Source organism: Muscardinus avellanarius, assembly GCF_963383645.1.
Source record: "Muscardinus avellanarius genome assembly, chromosome: 14".
Taxonomy (NCBI): domain Eukaryota; kingdom Metazoa; phylum Chordata; class Mammalia; order Rodentia; family Gliridae; genus Muscardinus; species Muscardinus avellanarius.
Window position 1 is genome coordinate 15,159,085 of NC_137800.1, and position 19,714 is coordinate 15,178,798.

The 19,714-nt window shown below is 44.1% G+C and overlaps 1 protein-coding gene across 1 annotated transcript in view; it reads right to left on the reverse strand.

Annotated features, from left to right (window-relative positions):
• Positions 1 to 597: 597 nt before the first annotated feature.
• The window catches only part of ATP6V1B2 (ATPase H+ transporting V1 subunit B2), a gene marked incomplete at both ends in the record, with an annotated part of 28,801 nt that continues 9,684 nt past the window's right edge, over positions 598 to 19,714 (reverse strand). The window contains 12 exons of the mRNA XM_080710575.1: positions 598 to 737; positions 3,258 to 3,387; positions 4,049 to 4,153; positions 5,586 to 5,668; positions 7,298 to 7,448; positions 9,144 to 9,267; positions 10,228 to 10,325; positions 11,360 to 11,461; positions 11,707 to 11,846; positions 12,360 to 12,437; positions 12,565 to 12,658; positions 13,641 to 13,739. Coding sequence (XP_080566701.1) covers positions 598 to 737; positions 3,258 to 3,387; positions 4,049 to 4,153; positions 5,586 to 5,668; positions 7,298 to 7,448; positions 9,144 to 9,267; positions 10,228 to 10,325; positions 11,360 to 11,461; positions 11,707 to 11,846; positions 12,360 to 12,437; positions 12,565 to 12,658; positions 13,641 to 13,739 — 1,344 coding nt within the window. The remainder of the gene's footprint in view (positions 738 to 3,257; positions 3,388 to 4,048; positions 4,154 to 5,585; positions 5,669 to 7,297; positions 7,449 to 9,143; positions 9,268 to 10,227; positions 10,326 to 11,359; positions 11,462 to 11,706; positions 11,847 to 12,359; positions 12,438 to 12,564; positions 12,659 to 13,640; positions 13,740 to 19,714) is intronic.

Sequence of the window (19,714 nt, forward strand, 5' to 3'; positions counted from 1 at the left end):
TGCAGGGTTCTGTGCTCCTCAAAGGGAGAGAGATGACATGGAATCCCAACTCACCGGAGCTGAGAAGGGAGCTTCTGTGCTAACCCATTCCTTACAAAGAAGCAGGTGAGGAGAGAGAACCATCTGCCTGGGGCAGGGAGGGCCCCAGGCACACGGCCACCCAAAAGGAAACGCTTGGGAGTCACCCGGGCTCCTCGAAAGGAGGCCTCCCCGACTAATCTTCACCCCAACTTGAGACCAGAGCATTTAACTTGAGAGTGCGGTGCTCCCGAGGGCTGAGGGGGAGGGCCGGGACGCCAACAATGAGAATCAGCAGGCAACTACATCTCTCTGTACAAATACATATATCACGAGAACCTCCTCCCATCCCTGCAGCCACTTAACAGAGCACTGACCATCAGGTTTTCTGAGTAGGGATATTTTAAAGTCTGTTAGCAGATCGAGACATCGCAACACTGGCACGATATGTTACCTATTCTTTGTTTTTAATTAGGGGTAACACAGTAAACTCCCACACACAGGTGGAGATGAGGAGTGCAAAAGGAACTGAGGAAACGGAACCAGTACTTCACGAGAGGCCACGCGCAGCGGCCGCAGCTAGTGCTTCGCGGAGTCTCGTGGGTAGAATTCAGTCAAGGTGCTCTGGGGGATTCTCTTCAGCATTTCTTTAGGGAAGATTCGGAGGAGCTGCCAGCCAATGTCCAAAGTCTCATAAACAGTGCGATTTTCATAAGGACCTAAAGAAACAAGAGAAGATTAATGGCAAGGCACTTCCAGCTCATCAGTGTTACTCAGGATTTTTTTCTGCTGCATAACTAGCAACCGGTGGGCATAACACATGAGAAAGGGAAGAGAGGTCAAGACCCTTAAGACTAGATGAGCTGAATGTACAACGAGGGAGACAGATGACCACAGGAAATCATAGAAGGGAGAGGTTGTGGACTAGAGAGGGTGGAGTCCTGTGTGTGTCTGGGGAAGATTGAGCTGGGTTTTTTTGTGTGTGTGATACTGGGGGTAGAACCCTGAGGCTTTCTACTCCCAGGCTACACTCCCAGACCTATTTTCTATTTTATTTGGAAACAGGGTCTCACCAAGTTGCCGAGAGCCTCACTAAGTAGCTGGCTTTGAACTTGCGTGATCCTCCTGTCTCAGCCTCCCAAGCACTGGGATTACAAGTGTGCCCCACCATGCCGGGTGAGCTGGGTTTTGACAATCAGATAGGATCCTTAAACAATGGACACCAGACCCAGACCCCGAGCTTTGTCCACAGTCTGGGGGGAGGGGGCATTCTCCCTGGCCAGGCAGTGGCTCACACCTCCAATCCCAGTACACAGGAGGCTGGGACAGGTTCAGGAGAGCCTCAGCAAAGAGGCCTGAGAGACGCTGTTTCAAAACCAAGAGGGCTGGGGAGTGGTTTGGAGGTAGAATGCCCCTAGTTTCAATCCAGAGAAAGAAAGGAAGGAAGGGAAGGAGGGAACAAACAACAGCACAAAAATGCAACCTCTCCTAGAACACAGAGGAAAGGCTGCCTTGAGGGGCACTGCCACAGACACCTGAAATTCTGCTTTGAATGATGTTGTGTGGTGACTTCTGTCCGTAATCCCAGACACTGGAAAGGGCGAAACAGGAGGATCACAGGTTCCAAACTTAGAGATGACACCAAGCACTTGAATACTCAGAAGAGTCAGTGGTGTTCAGAGAATTATATTTTGGGATGTGTGTGATAGTGGGGATGGAATCGAGGGGCTTGCTTTCTACCTCTGGGCTACACCCCAGCCCAGTTTTCTATTTTATTTGGAAAGAGGGCTTCACTAAACTGCTGACAGCCTATGTTGCAATCCTCCCATCTCAGCCTCACAAGTACTGGGAGGATGAACCGCCACGCCCAGCTCAGAGTCATTATTTTTAATAGCAGAATCATCTTCACTCCTCAAATAAGTATTATTCTCCAACAAACGAGTTAAGAGTGGCTAGGATGCTGGGTTCTGTTCTTTGGAGAACTTCCCAGGTACTGAGGTTTTGCATTTAGAACAACAAGCATGTCTGCTCTGGGGATTTTAATGTGAATAATTTATTGTGTAAACAGAAAAGGCATGAATCCTAAGTATACCGCTTAAGGCACTATTTCAAAGTAATACACCTGTTGTAGCTAACACTGGAATATTCCTACCATTAGAACAACTGGGGAGAAGCCAGGCAAAGCCGCCTGAAAACCCACACACGTTACACAAGGAAACCATCATGGGCTTCTCATTAGAGGACAAACAAAAATGAGTAGTGAATTCACCCTTGAGTACTGCAGAATAGAGAAAAGCTGGCGCTATGGTCAAGAATGGTGGACGATCTCTGGACTAGGCCCTAAAACTCTGGTCAGAGACCCGCAGCTTCAGCATCACCCAGGAACCTCCAGATTAATCGAATCCCTGACCACCTACATCTACTGAGCCAGAATCTGCGTTTTAACAATTAGTTGATTCAAAGGCAAATCAAACCTTGAGAAATACTGGGCTAGACATTACAATGGGGATACAAACGGAACAGGGTAAGGTATTCTAAAGGGGGCACCACAAAGTATCAGTGCTCCATCACTGGAGAGCAACGGAGGAAGACGGATGCTCAGTTCCTGGGCTTGGCTTAGCGAGGACAATGGCAGGCAGCACGCGGGAAGAGGGCACTGCCGCACAGGTCAACAGAGCTTGAGGGACCGGCGCCACACACAACAATGGCAGTCCTAAGGCGGGGAGGGTGTGGACGCTTCAGAAAGGGCCACGGACCAGGCAGAGCAAAAATCAACAGCACCTTGAAGTCATGCTTGATTAGAAAAAATAGGAAAGCCCAGAAAAGAAGGCAACTGAGTTCTTTGGAATATTAGCAATCAGGATGGAGGAAGCTAAGAAATAAGAAACGAGAAGATGAAACTAGATGACTCCAAAAGGCCCAAGCTCCAAAGCCGAGGAGATTACCGGCAAGAAGCCGGGGGGAGGAGAGCCGGCAACACCGCAGTGGGCAGCAGAGGGAGGGCGCAGAGGGCCGGAATGGCGGAGGAAACACACGACTGGCTAGCCCGGCGCGGACCTCCCAAGACGCTCGGCAGGTGGAGCGGAGGGCCGAGGGTGAAGGCAAAGGCATGCGGCTGGCTCAAGACTCTCCCTTAGCAGAGGGAAAACTGCAGATACCAATGTAGTTCCCGCAGACTAAAAAGGAGTTCTTAAAAACTACATGAGGCCTTTATGTTTGCAAGAAAACGGTCACCTTACCCTGAGAAATAAAGTTCTTCTCAAACTTCTGCAGAAATTCCAAGTAGAGAAGATCATCTGAGGTGAGGGCTTCTTCTCCCACGACCGCTTTCATGGCTTGCACATCCTTACCAATGGCGTAGCATGCGTACTGGAGAGAGGAGAGAGGCTGCGTAAGCAGAGATCCGACGCGAGTGCTCTGCTGCAGCTCTCCCCAGGGAGGCCAGGAAGGACAGGCACACGTCACACAGGCGCACGCATGGAAAGGACGGCCCCAGGTCCTCCCACAGAGAAGCCCGCGGCACGCAGTGCCACATGACTAAGGCTCCACGTAACACTCCCTCAACATGCTGACCGCCTTCCAAATTAGCTTCTGAAACACAGCAATGTACTTAAACCACACGGACGCCGTCTCCAAGTCCCACCGTGACAGCAGAGGTTACCACTTCTACTTGACAGCCTTGGTCTGTAGGTGTCCACCTCATGATTAGAGGGATGAGGAACTACTCGAAGTGCACAACACTGTACCCTCGGGGGCTGGGACTGCTGAGTACGTTAGAGTATCCTTTCAGGACTACTCTAAAATTATTAAAAATCAAAACAACCTCACTTTTTAAAGCATTAAACATGGGTTTCAAACTTGGCAGCTTAACCTTAATTGTCAGATGTGCTATGAGAAGAAAACTCCTTCGGTTCAAATGAAGAGGTATATATTTCACACTGTCCACACTAAAAATTCTACTTGGCTGGAAAGCAGGGAGGGGAGAAGCAAGCAAGGGCTGAGGACACTCGTCTTGGGAGAACATACGCACCAGCTGGTTCGACACATCTGCGTGATCCTTCCTGGTCATACCTTCCCCAATCGCCGACTTCATTAACCGCGAGAGCGAGGGCAATACATTAATAGGCGGGTAGATCTTGGGTAGAAAGAAAAATCCAAGTATGAAATTTAAGCTTTACTAGTAGTAAAGAAACATTGAGACTCATTAAAATGCCTTAAATTATAAGAATTTAAGCTGAGCCTGGTGGCTCACACTTGAAATCCTAGTACTTGGGAGGCTGAGACAGGAGGATCGCAGGTTTGCAGACAGCCTCAGCTACTTAGTGAGGCCCTCCACGACTCAGTGAGACCCTGTTTCAAAATAAAGAGTAAAAAATAGGGTGGGGGATGTAGCTTAGAGGAGAATGCACCTGGGTTCCATCCCTAATACTGGGGGGAAAAAAAAAATCTACTGCTCGTTTCCTAGATAAGCCGGAGCACCCTCCTAGAGAGGAAGAGTAGGAAGCAACGGCACGGCCTAGCGCACCCTCACCACTGTGGCGCACACACACTGGACAGACGCCGGAAGCAACGGCACGGCCTAGCGCACCCTCACCACTGTGGCACACGCACGCTGGACAGACGCCGGAAGCACACAATCCATCCTTAAGGCTGTTTTTTAAAAAATCAAATCCAAAAAAATCTATAAAACAGTATAGGGCTATTTTGAAAATAACTTTTTTAATTTTTTTTTTTTTTGCGGATCTAGGGATAGAACCCAGAGGCATTTACCTCTGAGCTACACCTCCTGCCCATTTTTTTTATTCTTTATTTTGAAACAGGGTCTCACTAAGTTGCGGAAGGCCTCACTAAGTAGCTGAGGCTGTCTTCAAACCGCGATCCTCCAGTCTCAGCCTCCCGAATGCTGGGATGACAAGTGTGCACCACCACCCCCGGCTGAAAAATAACTTTTTAACATCTGGTTGGCACTACCAGTGTCAAGTCTATATGGTCTTTTTTTTTTTTTTTTTGAAGATTTAAAGAAGTTTATTAAAAAGAGAGAAATACAGAAAATAAAAATACAGCCCCATGCCAAAATGGCATGGGGGGTGACTCGAAATGAATACAGCCTATGTGGTCTTTTTAACTCTAAAAAAAATCAAATACAAAATAAAAAGCTTAAAAATTATTCCACTGACAAACTGACTTTAGAAGCCAGTATCTATCTATGACAGAGGCATCCAAAATCCGTTTTCCCAAAAATAAGATTGGTATATATATACATATATATATATATATATATACACACACATATACATACATACCATTATAGAATAGAACGCCCCAAAAGAGAGACAAAGTGATCCCATTTTAAGGCAAAATATAGAGAAAGTATACAACTCTTTCCTGGCACTCTGCCCACATCAGAATTTTAGTATACAAAAATGACAATTTTATAGTTATAGTAAAAACAATTCAAATTGTTTGAATTGCTCAAAACAGTTTCTAAAAGCAAAACCTAAGTCATTGCAGAAAGTGGACGAGTGGTTGGTTCCACAAGCTCCACCGGCTGCTCGTGGGTTGATTACCTGTCTGTTGTGCAGCTGTCGGTCCACATAGATCTGGCCCTCTGTGATGTACCCCGTCAGGTCAGGAATGGGGTGGGTGATGTCTGCCAGGGAAACACGTAGAGCATCAGCACGGGCATCTCACAAAACCGAACCGCACGAGGCCAACATGTTAACAGCATTACCTAGGACCATGCCATGAAAGATAACTTGCCAGGGCGACGGGAATGCTCTGTGCCTGCGCTGGCCGATAGGGCAGCACCAGCCACGTGCGGATACTCAACACTTGGAATGTGGCCAACAAGACAGGAGAGCTTAATTTCAAACTCTATTTAATTTTAGCTTGTTTGAACTTAACCATAGGCAAATGTGCCTTGTGGGGGTATGTGAGACCGTTTGTTTGGGTACTAGAGTTCAGCCGTGTTGGCACGGAGGTAAACGGGCTGCACTCATTAAAAAGCACTCTCTCTCCTACTTATGCTCTCCTTTCAGAATAGAAATAAAAATTCCGCTCTAAACACAAAGTGCGCCTACAGGAACTTGGCCACTCCACATGTAGGAGAGAGCACTCTTGAGAGGACGTGGAAACCAGAGGGAAGCGAGGCAGGTGCGGCGGCCCCCGAGCGGCCACACGGGCCAAACAACTTCTGAATCTTCCATCACAGGAAGCAATTTTCCTTTTGCTACGCCTGGTGCAAGTCACTCTCCGTGTCAGAGGCAGCACAGTGCAGCTGCTGCCGTGAACTATCAACTCAGACGTCTGGGTTGCAACTCCTTCACTTCTATCCTTGACAAATTGCCTTTGTGCCTCAGACCCGCTTCAAAGTTGCCAAAGAGGGTCAAATGAGCGGCTATTTAGAAATCACCCAGAACGCTGCTCAATTACAGCAAGTTACTACTATTTTTTAAAATACCTCATACAACAGTGGTTTTTAAAAACTGAAATAAGCCGGGTGTGGTGGCACGCGCTTGTAAACCCCACGCTTGGAAGGCTGAGACAGGAGGATCGCACGGGTTCGAAGCCAGCCTCAGCTACTTAGTGAGGCTCTCAGCAACTTAGTGAGACCCTGTTTGCAAATAAAATATAAAATAGGTCTGGGAGTACAGCCCGAATGTAAAAAGCCCCGGGGTTCCACCCCCAGTACCAACAAACAAACAAACAAACAAACAAACAAACAAACACTTAGGGAAAAAAACCTGAAATAAGGACAAGCGGTGACCTAATAGTTCTCAACAGTGTGGCCCCAAAGGCCACCCCAGTGGCACTCGGAAGGCACACGCTGGCTCTCCAGGCACGGACCAGGAAGCTAAGGTCGCCAGCCTCGGCTGCCGAGCTCAGTCTCTGCAGGGTGTGGCCTCTGCTATCTGTGCTAGTCACTCGGCACGTGACATAACCTATCTTAAATTATTGGTACACAAACAAAAATCCGCAAGTAAGAGACGCCTTTATACTAAATAGAGAACATTAGCAAAACAGTGACCTCCAAACTATACTTAATAAATAGAAATTTAAATTCAAGTTACAAAGAAAATTGCTTTTCTTCCACAAAGTATAATGATAATTATGAGTAATTTTCAAATGACAGATTTTAAGTACAAGTAACTAGTTAAAGCAAACTCTTAAAGGATAAGATTCAAAAGAATTTCACCCCAAAAAGGTAGCTGTTCTTCTGTTTTAGAATCAAAGTCCTTGCAATGATTCGGTTTTTAGAACCCAAAGACCAAAAACTTACCATCGTTGGGCATGGTGAGAATAGGGATTTGAGTAATAGAGCCGTTTCTACCTTCTACTCGGCCAGCACGTTCATATATTGTGGCTAAATCTGTGTACATGTAGCCTGGAAAACCCCGTCGACCAGGGACCTCTTCCCTGGCCGCTGAAACCTGTTAAGAGAGTCAAGAAGAACAGCATCGATACCGAACACCCAGAGGACGCTTGGCCACAACACGCTTGTTTGGACATGCCAAGTTAAAGTTCAAGTCCCATCCTGCTCATTTTAAAGTGATGACCAAAGAAAAAGATCTACTAGAAACAAACTCAAATTATTCTGCAGCAAAAAAATGCTTAGACTAAGACAAGATTTTTGGTTTTTTTGCTAAAAACATATTGCTATAAGGTAAATCTTCAAAATAGTGTGCTAGAAGAAAATCTGTTTTCTATTTCATAAATTAAAATAAGTTAATTCTAAGCCAGGCGTGGTGGCGCATGCTTGTAGTCCCAGCATTTGGGAGGCTGAGACAGGAAGATTGCGGTTCGCAGACAGCCTCAGCTACTTAGTGAGGCCCTCTGCAACTCAGCGAGACCCGGTTTCAAAATAAAGAATAAAAAATAGGGCAGGTGGTGTAGCTCAGAGGTCGAATGCCCTTGGGTTCCATCCCCAGACCCGCAAAAAAAAAAAAAAAAAAAAAAGTTAATTCTAAAACTGAGAGAAGATTCTGTTCTCTTTTATAAAAATTCCATTTTTCTAAGCTGCGTGTGGTGCTGTATACCTGTAGTGTAAGTCCTTGGGAGGCTGAGACAGGAGGATTACAGGTTTGAGGCCAGCCTCAGCAATTCAGTGAGACTATGTTTCCAAATAAAAAGGGCTGAGGGTGTAACTCTGAGGTAGAATGCCCTTGGATTGTCTTTAGCACCCACAGACAGACATACATACATACATACATTAGGTCTGGGGGGACAGCTCAAAAACAGGACATCCCTGGGCTCAATCTCCACCCTATTTTCATTTTTTATTTTAAAACAGGAGGGCTTCGCTAAGTTGCTGAGGCTGGCTATGAACCGGTGAGTCTCCTGTTTCAGCTTCCCAAGTGCTGGAATTCCAAACATGCACCACCGTCCCAGCTCGGTTTTCTCTTAATTTTCAGAAGTGCTGGTCTGTTATGGCTGGGGAGCAGTCCTCATCCTTCCCCAGCCTTGTCTGAAATGTGCTGTAGACTGACATACGGTGACGACCTAGGGAACTTTAAGAAGCTCAGAAGTCCTTCTCCTCCCCTTTATTACAGACTTATGTTCCAAATAGAGTACTGCCATAAAATATTACCATCATTAAAAACTGAATCCTGAACAAGCGTGGTGGCATTCGCCTGTAATCCCAGCGCCTGAGAAGCTGAGACCGGATCACAGGTTCGACGCCGGCCTTGGCAACTTAGTGAGACCTTGTTTCAAAACTAAAAAAAGAGCTGGGTGTGGCTTGAGGTACACCGCCCCTGGGTTCAATCCCCAGTACAACAACAAATTCAGAAGAGGGTTAAAAACTGACAGCGTTGACAGAGAAGAACTTCCTGGGAAAGTAACTATTTTTGGGGGGAATGAATATTTGCATCATTTTCTCCCTTTCACCGTCATTTTTAATGTATGGAGACAGTGGCTGTGTGGATAAGCAGGCTAATAATTTTAATCTCGTCCTCTAACATTTCAACCAAACTGAGAGAAGTTTTATTTTCCTTTCAGATTAAGGTATTCTATTAATAATCAATGAATTTAAAAACATAAGGAGAAATTTTCAAGAAACCTATAAATGATAACGATAACCCTGAAATAGCCTATTTTGTTTGAGAAAAAACACGACAGAGCGCCACCTCTCGCAGCGCCTCGGCGTACGAGCTCATGTCGGTCAGGATCACCAGCACGTGCTTCTCACACTGGTAGGCCAGGAACTCGGCTGTGGTCAGAGCCAGGCGAGGGGTGATGATCCGCTCGATCCTAAAAGGGAAGCGCAGCCGTCAGCAACTTAAACCGAAAGGCCGAAACAATGCTGAACATCACAGTAGGTTTCCTTTTTAAGGTTTTAATAAACTGGGGAGAGTAAGGTAATTGTTCCTTTAAAAATTCTGAATAGTTATTCTGTGTATTCACAAAATAAAAATTTCATAGCGGTAAAAGGTCAATGACTTTATAAATGAGCTACACAGCTTCTCAAAACTGAGGAGCTGGGTGTGGTGGCACATGCCTGTAATCCCAGTACCTGGAAGGCAGAGACAGGAGGATGCAGGTTTTAGGAGGGCCTCAGCGTAGCAAGACGCTCAGCGACCCAGTGAGACTTTGTTTCAAAAATTAAAAAACAGGCTGGTGGTTTTAGCATGGAGGTAGAAAGTCCCTGGGTTCAATCTCCAATACCAAACAAACTACAAACTGAGAAGGGATAGTGAAGAAAGAAGGGAGGGAAGTCAGATTTCCCAACAAATCAGCCAGGTTAGGTAGCACACGCCTGTAATCCCAGTACTTGGGAAGCCAAGACAGGAGGATCGCAGGTTCAAAGCCAGTATCAGCAACTTAGCAAGACCCTGTTTCAAAATGGAAAAAAAAAAAAAAGGCTAGGGGGTTATCTTGGAAGTAGAATAGCCCTAGATTCAATTGCCAGTACTGGGGGGTAGGGGAGGGAAAAAGTCATTTACTGATTATCAGTTATGTGCTAGGTAATTTATATACAGGATCTTACTTAATATATACAACAAACCTGTGAGTTGTCTGTCTCATTTTATGATCTTCAGAATCTAGTAATTTGCCCAAATAACTCCCAAGAAGTAGGGCTGGCATTTAAATACAGGTTTACCTCATTGCTAAGTCCATAGGCTCTCATTAGAACAGTTACCTTCCTAGTCTTAGGTAACATTTTTGACGCTCTGTCTGAAAAAACAGAAAGAAATAGCTCTATTTACTTACGTTGGGTCATTAGCCAAGTTCAGAAAGAGGCAGACATTGTCCATTGAGCCATTTTCTTCAAAGTCAGATTTAAAGAATCGGGCAGTTTCCATGTTTACCTAAATAGCAATGACTTCATCAGTGTTGGAAAGAGAAAACATTTCAGCATTTGTTTCTTTTCTTTTTAGGTGTTGTAGATTGAACCCAGGGGCATTCTACCTCTGAGCTATACCTCCAGTCCAATTTTTTATTCTTTATTTTGAAGCAGGGTCTCACAACGTTGCAGAAGGCCTCACTAAGTAGCTGAGGCTGGCGGCAAACCTGCGACCCTCCTGTCTCAGGCTCTCAAGTACTGGGATTACAAGCACAAGATACCATGCCCAGCCCTCAACCTTTCTTTCTTCTTCTTCCTTTTTTTTTTTTTTTTTTTTGCAGTACTGGGGATGGAACCCAGGGGCTTTCTACCTTTGAGACACCCCCAGCCCTAATTTTTTATTCTTTAATTTTTTTTTTTTTTTTTTTTTGCGGGTCTGGGGATGGAAGACAGGGGCATTCAACCTCCAAGGTGCAGCCCCTGCCCTATTTTTTATTCTTTCTTTACTTTTTATTTTTTTGGTGGTACTGGGGGTGGAACCCAGAGGCTTTCTACTTCCGGGCTATACTCCCAGACCCATTTCATATTTTATTTGGAAACAGGGTCTCACTAAGTTGCTGAGATTATTCTTTATTTTGAAACCGGGTCTCACTGAGTTGCGGAGGGCCTCAGTAAGTAGCTGAGTCTGTCCGTGAACCGCGATCCTCCGGTCTCTGCCTCCCAAATGCTAGGATTATAAGCGTGTGCCACCACGCCCTCTCAACATTTATTTTTGATGAAGGCCAAACTATCGATTTGAATTGTTACTTCTTTTAAATTTTCAAGCACTCAAAAGTTTTTCACAAAAGCCAACAAAGAGCCCACTTTGGGCACAAAAAATATTTATCTTAAATTTTAATCAAATGCTAAATATTAATCCTTAGTTTGGTTAAAATGTCAAATTGCAAGCTTCTCTACCTAGAGATTAAGTCAGATATATCTCCATGTTTAGTTTACAACACTGCTCTAATAATACAAGCAATTTCATGTTGTACTAAAATGGAAAAACCTCATACTCACGCCCATAGCAGCAAATACAATCGCAAAGTTTTCCTCACTGTAATCTACTACATCTTTGGATTTCTTTACCAAACCAGCCTGGCGACAGATTTGAGCGGCAATCTGTTGAGATGAGAAGAACTCAGTTAAAATCTAAAATATCATTTCTACAATAAGATAACTTTGATTCTAAACTTTAAAAAACTGTTCATTATTAATGAAACCGGGGCTTACTAAAAAAGAAACATTTGGGGACTCTCGCAGACACACCAGTGGGAGCCACGGGAGAGGCCCACATGGAGAGCCAACGTCTCTTCATCGGTGTCTCGTGGACAGCGATGCGCTGAGAACTCGCCCCTAGCTCTCACCTCATTGTGTGGTAGCCCGGCAGCAGAGAAGATTGGGATTTTCTGCCCCCTGGCAATGCTGTTCATGCCATCTATTGCAGAAATGCCGGTCTGAATCATCTCCTCTGGGTAGATCCGACACTGCGGATTGATCGGCTGTCCTAGTGTATCCAAAAGGTAAAAATTTAGTATGCCTGCACAGTATTCACGAATGAAAGCAGAAATCAAATCAAATTTAAAGATAAAGCACAGAAGACCAAAAGTATATAAAGCATTTCTCTATACCCTTAAAGTTATTTTTGAAATCCAAAACTTGCTTTTATCCCTTTAGTTCTTTGTAGTCTCAAAAAACATAACAATACAACTTAATTTCCTAAAGTGAAATGAAGGTAGTACAAAGAAAGAAATTCTAACTTCAAAGCCATGGTTTTACAATAAACATTCAGATCTACCCCAGTAGTTGTATAATATTTTAAGATATTTTAAAGAAAATTTAAAGATAATTTTTAAGGATAAGTTCCAAGAAAGCTTAATTTGTTAAATAATAAAATAATTGCCTAATTTATAACCTACAGAGAACGTTGGTTTTCTATTTAAAATGATGCCACAAAACCCCTCTATGTGGCAAAGGCACCAAAGGGACAGGGTACCCCCCAGACCCGAGGGCTGCCTACCACTGATGTCCAGGAAGTCTTCAGCCAGCACTGCAGGACCTCTGTCGATGGGCTTTCCTGACCCATTGAACACCCGGCCTGCGAAACATCAACAAGGCAGTACAGAGTACACTTGGACTTCCAAATACTCAGTAATTTTTTAAAAGTTCAAGAGATACGTTTAAGAGGAAATAGATCTGTGCTCAGAATAATAATGTCCATTTACCAAGCATATCCTCAGACACGGGTGTGCGGAGAATATCCCCGGTAAACTCACAGGACGTTTTCTTGGCATCTATACCTGAAGTCCCTTCAAATACCTATCAAAAAAGAGAATCAATCAGACAGACAACGCAATTTAGGTCACGGACACTTACTAGACCAAGGTCCTGCTTGCAAACCAAATGTCACAGTGAACTTAAATTTATTTTATTTTTTACATTTTTAAAAGAGTTATTGAAACCGGGTGTGGCGGTGCATGCTTGTAGTCCCAGTACTTAGGAGGCTGAGACAGGAAGATCGCAGTTTCAAGACCAGCCTCAGCTACTTAGTGAGGCCCTCCACAACTTACTGAGAGCCTGTTTCAAAATAAAGAATAAAAAATAGGGCTGGGGGTGTAGCTCAGAGGTAAAATGCCCCTGGGTTCCATCCCCAGTAAAGAAAAAGAAAAAAAAAAAAAAAGGTTCTTAAAGAATGAAGGAATGAAAGAACAAAAAAAGAAAATTCAAGGACTTTAGGTGGCCCCACAAAGCCTGAAGAGCTTACGGTCTGGCCCATTACAGAAATTCTGCCAGCTCCTGTGCTAAACTACTTTTTAGGGGAGCATGTTATTTGAGAAAACTGTTTCATCATCAGTTAACATTAAAAACTAGAAAGCATAATAGGCGATTTAAAGGCATTGTCCCAGATATCATTTTGGCTTTAATCCCATAATCAGTGAATGCTGTTTTTCTAATTAATTAATTAATTAGTTAATTTATTTATTTATTGCAGTACTGGGGATAGAACCTAGGGGCACTCTACCTCCGAGCGACATCCCCAGCCTTATTTTTTATTTTGAAGCAGGTTCTCACTGAGTTGCAAAGGCCTTACCGAGTACCTGAGGCTATCTGGGAATCGCGATCCTCCACTCTCAGCCTCCTGACTGCTGGGATTAAAAGTGTGTGCCACCAACCATGCCTGACTTCAATTATGCATTTAAAAGTCAGCCAGTAACCAATCTCTAAAGGCACTTACACGATGATCACTATGTGTTTCAATTAGGGAAGAGCACAACGGCCGGGCTTTGGACGCGATGCTCACCTGAACCACGGCTTTGGTACCACTCACTTCCAGAACTTGCCCACTTCTCTTTGTGCCATCCGGTAGCGTCAAGTGGACAATCTCAGCATACCTGGGAAACTAAACAGAAATAAACCAAGGATCAAAAACCAACATTTTAAAAGCTCCCCCAAATCACTGTGCATGTCACCTCCACAGAGCCTGCTGCGCGCCATCCTCCGCCCGCCAACACGTACAGGTTTATGAGCGCTGAGAGCATCCTAGGAGAATTTAAGTCTTTACAACGACATCACTGACACGTCTCCTGGCAACACAGCATAAGGGACAAAGGGTCTTATACCATAAAAAATGTGACAATTAAATTTAATGTTTTTCTTGTCTGAATATTTATACCTCAGAAGGGCATAGAAATTACAAATAAGCATTATTTCTACCACTCAAAACTTATGTTTACTTTCTGGGCTCAGTCACTTGTGTGCTATGTGTCAGGAGAGGATGCAATATTACTAAATAATAATTACTATTTAATAAAATAATGCTCAGGGCAGCCGGGCGTGGTGGCGCAGGCTTGTAATCCCAGTGCCTGGGAGACTGAGACAGGAGGATCGCACAGGTTCAAAACCAGCCTCAGTTACTGAGTGAGGCTCTCAGCAACTTAAGTGAATAAAATAGGTCTGGGAGTGTAAAGCCCCTGGGTTCCATCCTCAGTAACACATAAATAAACACATAAATACATAAATGCTCAGGTATCCACTCAATATAGTTTACCTAATCAGAAAGGAACCTAACCAGAAAGGATTAGGCTTGTAATCCCAGTACTTGGGAGGCTGAGACGGGAGGATCACAGGTTTAATGCCAGCCTAGGCAATTTAGCGAGGCTCTGAGCAACCTAGTGGGACTCTTATTTCCAAAGAAATAAAATTGGTCTGGGGATGTAGCTTGGAGGTAGAATGCCCCTGGGTTTCATCCCTAGTGCCAAAAGGAGGAGGAGGAGAAGAAGAAATGTGCACCTTAGAATTAACGTTAAAACTAGCCAACTAGTTGGGCGTGGTGGCGCACGCTTGTAATCCCAGCATTCGGGAGGCTGAAACCGAAGGATTGTGGTTCACGGACAGCCTCAGCTACTTAGGCCCTCCACAACTTTGTGAGACCTTGTTTCAAAAATAAAGAATAAAAAACAGGACAGAGGGTGTAGCTCGGAGGGGTCAAATGCCCCTGGGTTCCATCCCCAGACCCGCCAAAAAAATAAAAAAAGTTAGCCAATTAGCCAGACACTGTAGTACATTCCTGTAATCCCAGTACTTGGGAGGCAGAGACAGGAGGATCTCAGGTTTCAGCAAGTATTGAGACTCATCAACCTAGTAAGACAGTTTAAAAAAAAAAACAGGGCAGAGGTAGAAGGCCCTGGGCTCAATCCCCACCACCTTTCCATACGCACACACAAAAGCCAGGTAGAGTGGTGCATGATCATAATCCTAGTACAGGAGGATTGCAGGTTCGAAGTCAGCCTCAGCAACTTAACGAGGCTCTCATCAATTTAGCAAGACCCCGTTTCAAAATAAAATAGGGCCGGGGTGTAGCTCGGAGGCAGAATGTCCCTGGGTTCAACCCCCAGTACCACATACAAACTAAAAAAAATGTTAAATCTGAGTGGATATAGATAAAATAAAATCTAATGCCCATATTACATTTTATTCAGCTATTCGACCTGCAAAATGCAAACTGTTCCAAATTCACACTACAATACAGTGAAAGCTCGTTCTTGTACACAGCTTGTAAGTGTGCCAGCTCCTCTAGGGTATTTGGGGGCTGAATAAAAACTGTGCCTGTCTTCTGTCAAGGTGCTATATAACTTACAACCTTACACTTAGTACAAACAAGTATTCTTTCCCTCCATCTTCACAGATGTTATATTTTCTTATGTTTGTAGGACTTTTATATATTTAATATATTAATCCTTTTACAGATAACTTTTCCTAACCTCTTATCTTTTGCTTTTGTTTGTGGTATCTTATATCCAGTAAGTTTTTAAGCCTTTTATGTAATAAAATCAACTTATGTCCTTTATGGCTTATGCCTTTTGTGTCTTATTTAGGAAAACTTTCCACCCGAAGTCATAGAAATGGTCTTCACGCCGGGTGTGGTGGCGCACACTTGTAATCCCTGCACTTGGGAGGCGGAGACAGGAGGTTCACGCAGTTTTGAAGCCAGCCTCTCTGGCTTAAGAGATCCTGCTTCCAAATAAAAATATAAAATAGGTCCAGGAGTGTAGCCCGGAGGTAGAAGGGTTTCCAGGAACCCCAGTACCACTTAAAAAAAAAAAAAAAAACTTCAGTGTTGACTAAACCTCCTAGAAGACAACATTCTAAGTCTGTTATTCATCTGGATTTGCTTTCATATCTGATTTTACTTCATTAATTTTCATATGGAAAATGAATTGCTCTAACAACATTCTGACTTGTACAAAGTATCCCCTGTGGCCTTGTAAGTAAAAAACTCATATGGGAACAGTTGGGCTGGGGGCTCTTAATTCTATTCCACTGATGTGCACCTGCTCAATCACTCGACCTCTGACTGTTTCTTGGGGAACACCTTTACTATTTTGAGTCCATTTACTCAAAAGAAGTGGAATGTCCATGTCTTCCATGGTCTTTCAATACATTTTTATAGTTTTTTGTACACTGTTACTTCTGGTCTACTGAATATTACTGATTTGTGTAGACAGATCCTATAACCAGCAACTCTGTTTTGCACCACCACTTTTACTAGTTTCCCACTGAGACTTATCACATTGTCAAGAAATGGCGAGCTGTTGCTTTTCCAATCCCTTTATACTCTTAATTTCTTTTCCCCACATCCCTGCTAAGTGTCAGGTACAAAGACAGTGATGGAGGCCACAGACATTTTCATGTAGTTCCTGACTGTGATATAAGAAGAAATATCTATTTGGCCTCAGTCCATGGTTCCTGACCAGAGCTAGAGCCCTGAAATACCTTAAAGGACAGGAGCAACAAAGAAGGAGCATCTTGTGCACCGTGATGGAGTGACGTCTAGAAAGCTCCTAAGGATGGGAAGGGGGCGGGCTGCCAGGGGAACCATGCTGGTCAGAGGCCTGGAACGCTCACCCCATCCTGATTTCTGAGACAAGATCAACCTAACCACCACTGGTCAAAGATTGATCAGCCATGCCTATTTAATGAAAAGCCCCCTAAAATCCCAAGTGAAGGGGTCCAGAGCACTTTGGAGTCGTGAACAAGAATGTAGCCACGTGCTGACAGGGTGGCACACCGCAGTTCCATGGGGATATTTTGTCATAATTCCACTGATTTTTTTTTGGGGGGGGCGTCTGGGGATGGAACCCAGGGGCATTTGACCTCCGAGCTACACCCCCTGCCCTATTTGTTATTCTTTATTTTGAAACAGGGCCTCACTAAGTAGCTGAGGCTCCAGTCTCAGCTTCCTGAATGCTGGGATTACAAGCGTGCTCCACCACGCCCAGCTTTCCACTGATTTTTTACATAGGTATTTCTTTTCTTTTCTTTTTTTTTGGTGGTACTGGGGGTGGAACCCAGAGGCTTTCTACATCCAGGCTATACTCCCAAACCTAATCTATATTTTTTTTATTTGAAGACAGGGTCTCACTAAGTTGCTGAGAGCCTAAGTAGCTGAGGCTGGCTTCGAACCTGCACGATCCTCCTGTCTCAGCCTCCCAAGCATGGGAATTACAAGCGTGCGCCACCACGCCCGGCTACATAGGTATTTCTAAATAGCTATTAATATCTAAGATATGAGTACAGGCATGGTGCACGCTTGTAATCCTAGCATTTGGGAGGCTGAGACAGGAGGACTGCGATTCACAGATAGCCTCAGCTACTTAGTGAGGCCTTTTGCAACTCAGTGAGACCATGTTTCCAAATAAATAATAACAAATAGGGCTGGCGGCATAGCTCGGAGGTAGAATGCCCCTGGATTCCATCTCTAGTACCGCAAAAAAAAAAAAAAAAATTTAGAATCTATATGCTAATAACTTAGAACAGATGTTTTCTCAAGCACCACCTTTATCTGGTTTTAGTATCTAAGATACATTAACAGTGAATTGAAGAATAGAAGAATAGCTTTCCATCTTCTTCAGTTCACACAGAATCCATATAATTATCGGTTCCCTGGTCCTATGCATATGATTTAAGTTAAAGACAAAAGCCAGTGCACGGCCAACCTCAGCAACTTAGGGAGGCCCTCCACAACTAGTGAGACCCTATTTTAAAATAAAAAATGTAACAGGGCCAGGGGTAGTGATATTCTCATTAACCTATTGAGCCCCTGTTTCCAAATAAGAAATAAAACCAGGGTGGGGCTAGCTCGAAGGTAGAATGCCTCTGGGTTCTCACTACTTGCTGAGGCTGTCCTTGAACCACAGATCCTCCTGTCTCAGCCTCCCAACTACTGAGATTGCAGGTGTGCATCACCACGCCCAGATCTGATCATTTTGCAGACTAGTATGAAACTGCAGCTGGGCAGTAAATTTGCTAGGCTTCGTCTCAAGATTGATTTGTAGCCAGGCGTGGTGGTGCACACCTGTAATCCCACAACTTGGGAGGTTGAGACAGGAGGATCACAGGTTTGAGGATAACCTCAGCAACACCAGACTCTCAGCAACCTATCGAAACTCGGTTTCAAAACAAAAACTGAAAAGGGCTGGGGGCATGGCTTGGAGGTAGAATCCCTGGGCTCCACCCCCAGAATCTTGCACATACTTGCAAGTGTGCACACACACACAACTAGTTTGTAAAAGTATCTTGTGATACACAAAAATACAATTTCAGTGATAAAGCTGCAGAGACAGCGCACTTCGCCCTTTCTTTTAAGAAATGTTTCTCAATTTATTTTCTGCTTCCAGGTCTAGGCCTTGGAAAAGAGTCATCTATCTTTAGTCTGTCAACAAACAAACAATTTTGTTTCTCCCCACCCGCCCCAATAACAGTTAATGTAGAATTACTGTTCTGGGAAGCGTATGAAATGAGTTCCTTTCTCAGAGGACACTTGGATCACAGAGGTCAGGGAAGAGGCTCAGCCTAGGGGAACCAGGGAAAGTATACTCTATTCCCTCGCTCCCCCCTTCCTAGGTGCCAGGGATGGAACCCAGGGGCATTCTATCTAAGCTACAGCCCCAGCCCTATCTTTTTTTTCTATTTTTAGTTTTATTTTGAAATAGGATCTCCCTATGTTGTTAAGTCTCACTGCTTGCTGGGTCTGTCCTTGAACCTGTGATCTTCCTATCTCAGCCTACCAAGTACTGGGATTACAGGCATGCACCACCATGCCCGACTGTCTTGCTTTCTAAGAAAGCAGTATGTGGTTCTAACTCTTCCATATAGGTAAAAACACTACATGCTAACTAAAGACCTTAAACAAACTGAGGAGCACACACTAGTCTTTGCTTTAGGGTTGGTTGTAGTCACTGCTGCGATGCTCTGTTCTTGTATACACAATACCTCAATACCAATCTCAGGACCACAAAGTTAAAAGTGACAGTGCTTACTTACCCAAGAGCTTACAATTTAGTAACAAAGACAAAAACTGTAAAAAATAATTAACACACAGCAGTCTATGACAAGGAATACAAGATACCAAGTATCTACATAATATACAAAAAACTATAAAACACACCATAAAGATTATTGCTGTTTTTCCTAATAAGCCTGGTAAGTAGGAATTTATTCATTTATTTACTGCAGTATTGGGGACTGATCCCTGGGCTGTTCTACCTCCAAGCTACATATGCATCCCTATTTTTTATTCTTTATTTTGAAACAGGGTCTAAGTTGTGGAGGCCTCACCAAGTGGTTGAGGCTGGCCTTGAACCTGTGATCCTCCTGTCTCAGTCTCCCAAGTACATGCACCACCACACCCAGTGGGTTTTCTTTTTCCACTTTGCAAATGTGGGACTGAAGGCCATAAGCAGAATCTCTACTATATGTTCTAATGGAATCCAGTCTTCTGACTTTGGGTCTCAGACCTGTTTCCTGTATAGCGCTGACATTCAGACCACAGAATCATTAGCAAAAGTTTAAAATGTACTGAACGGGACTTAACAC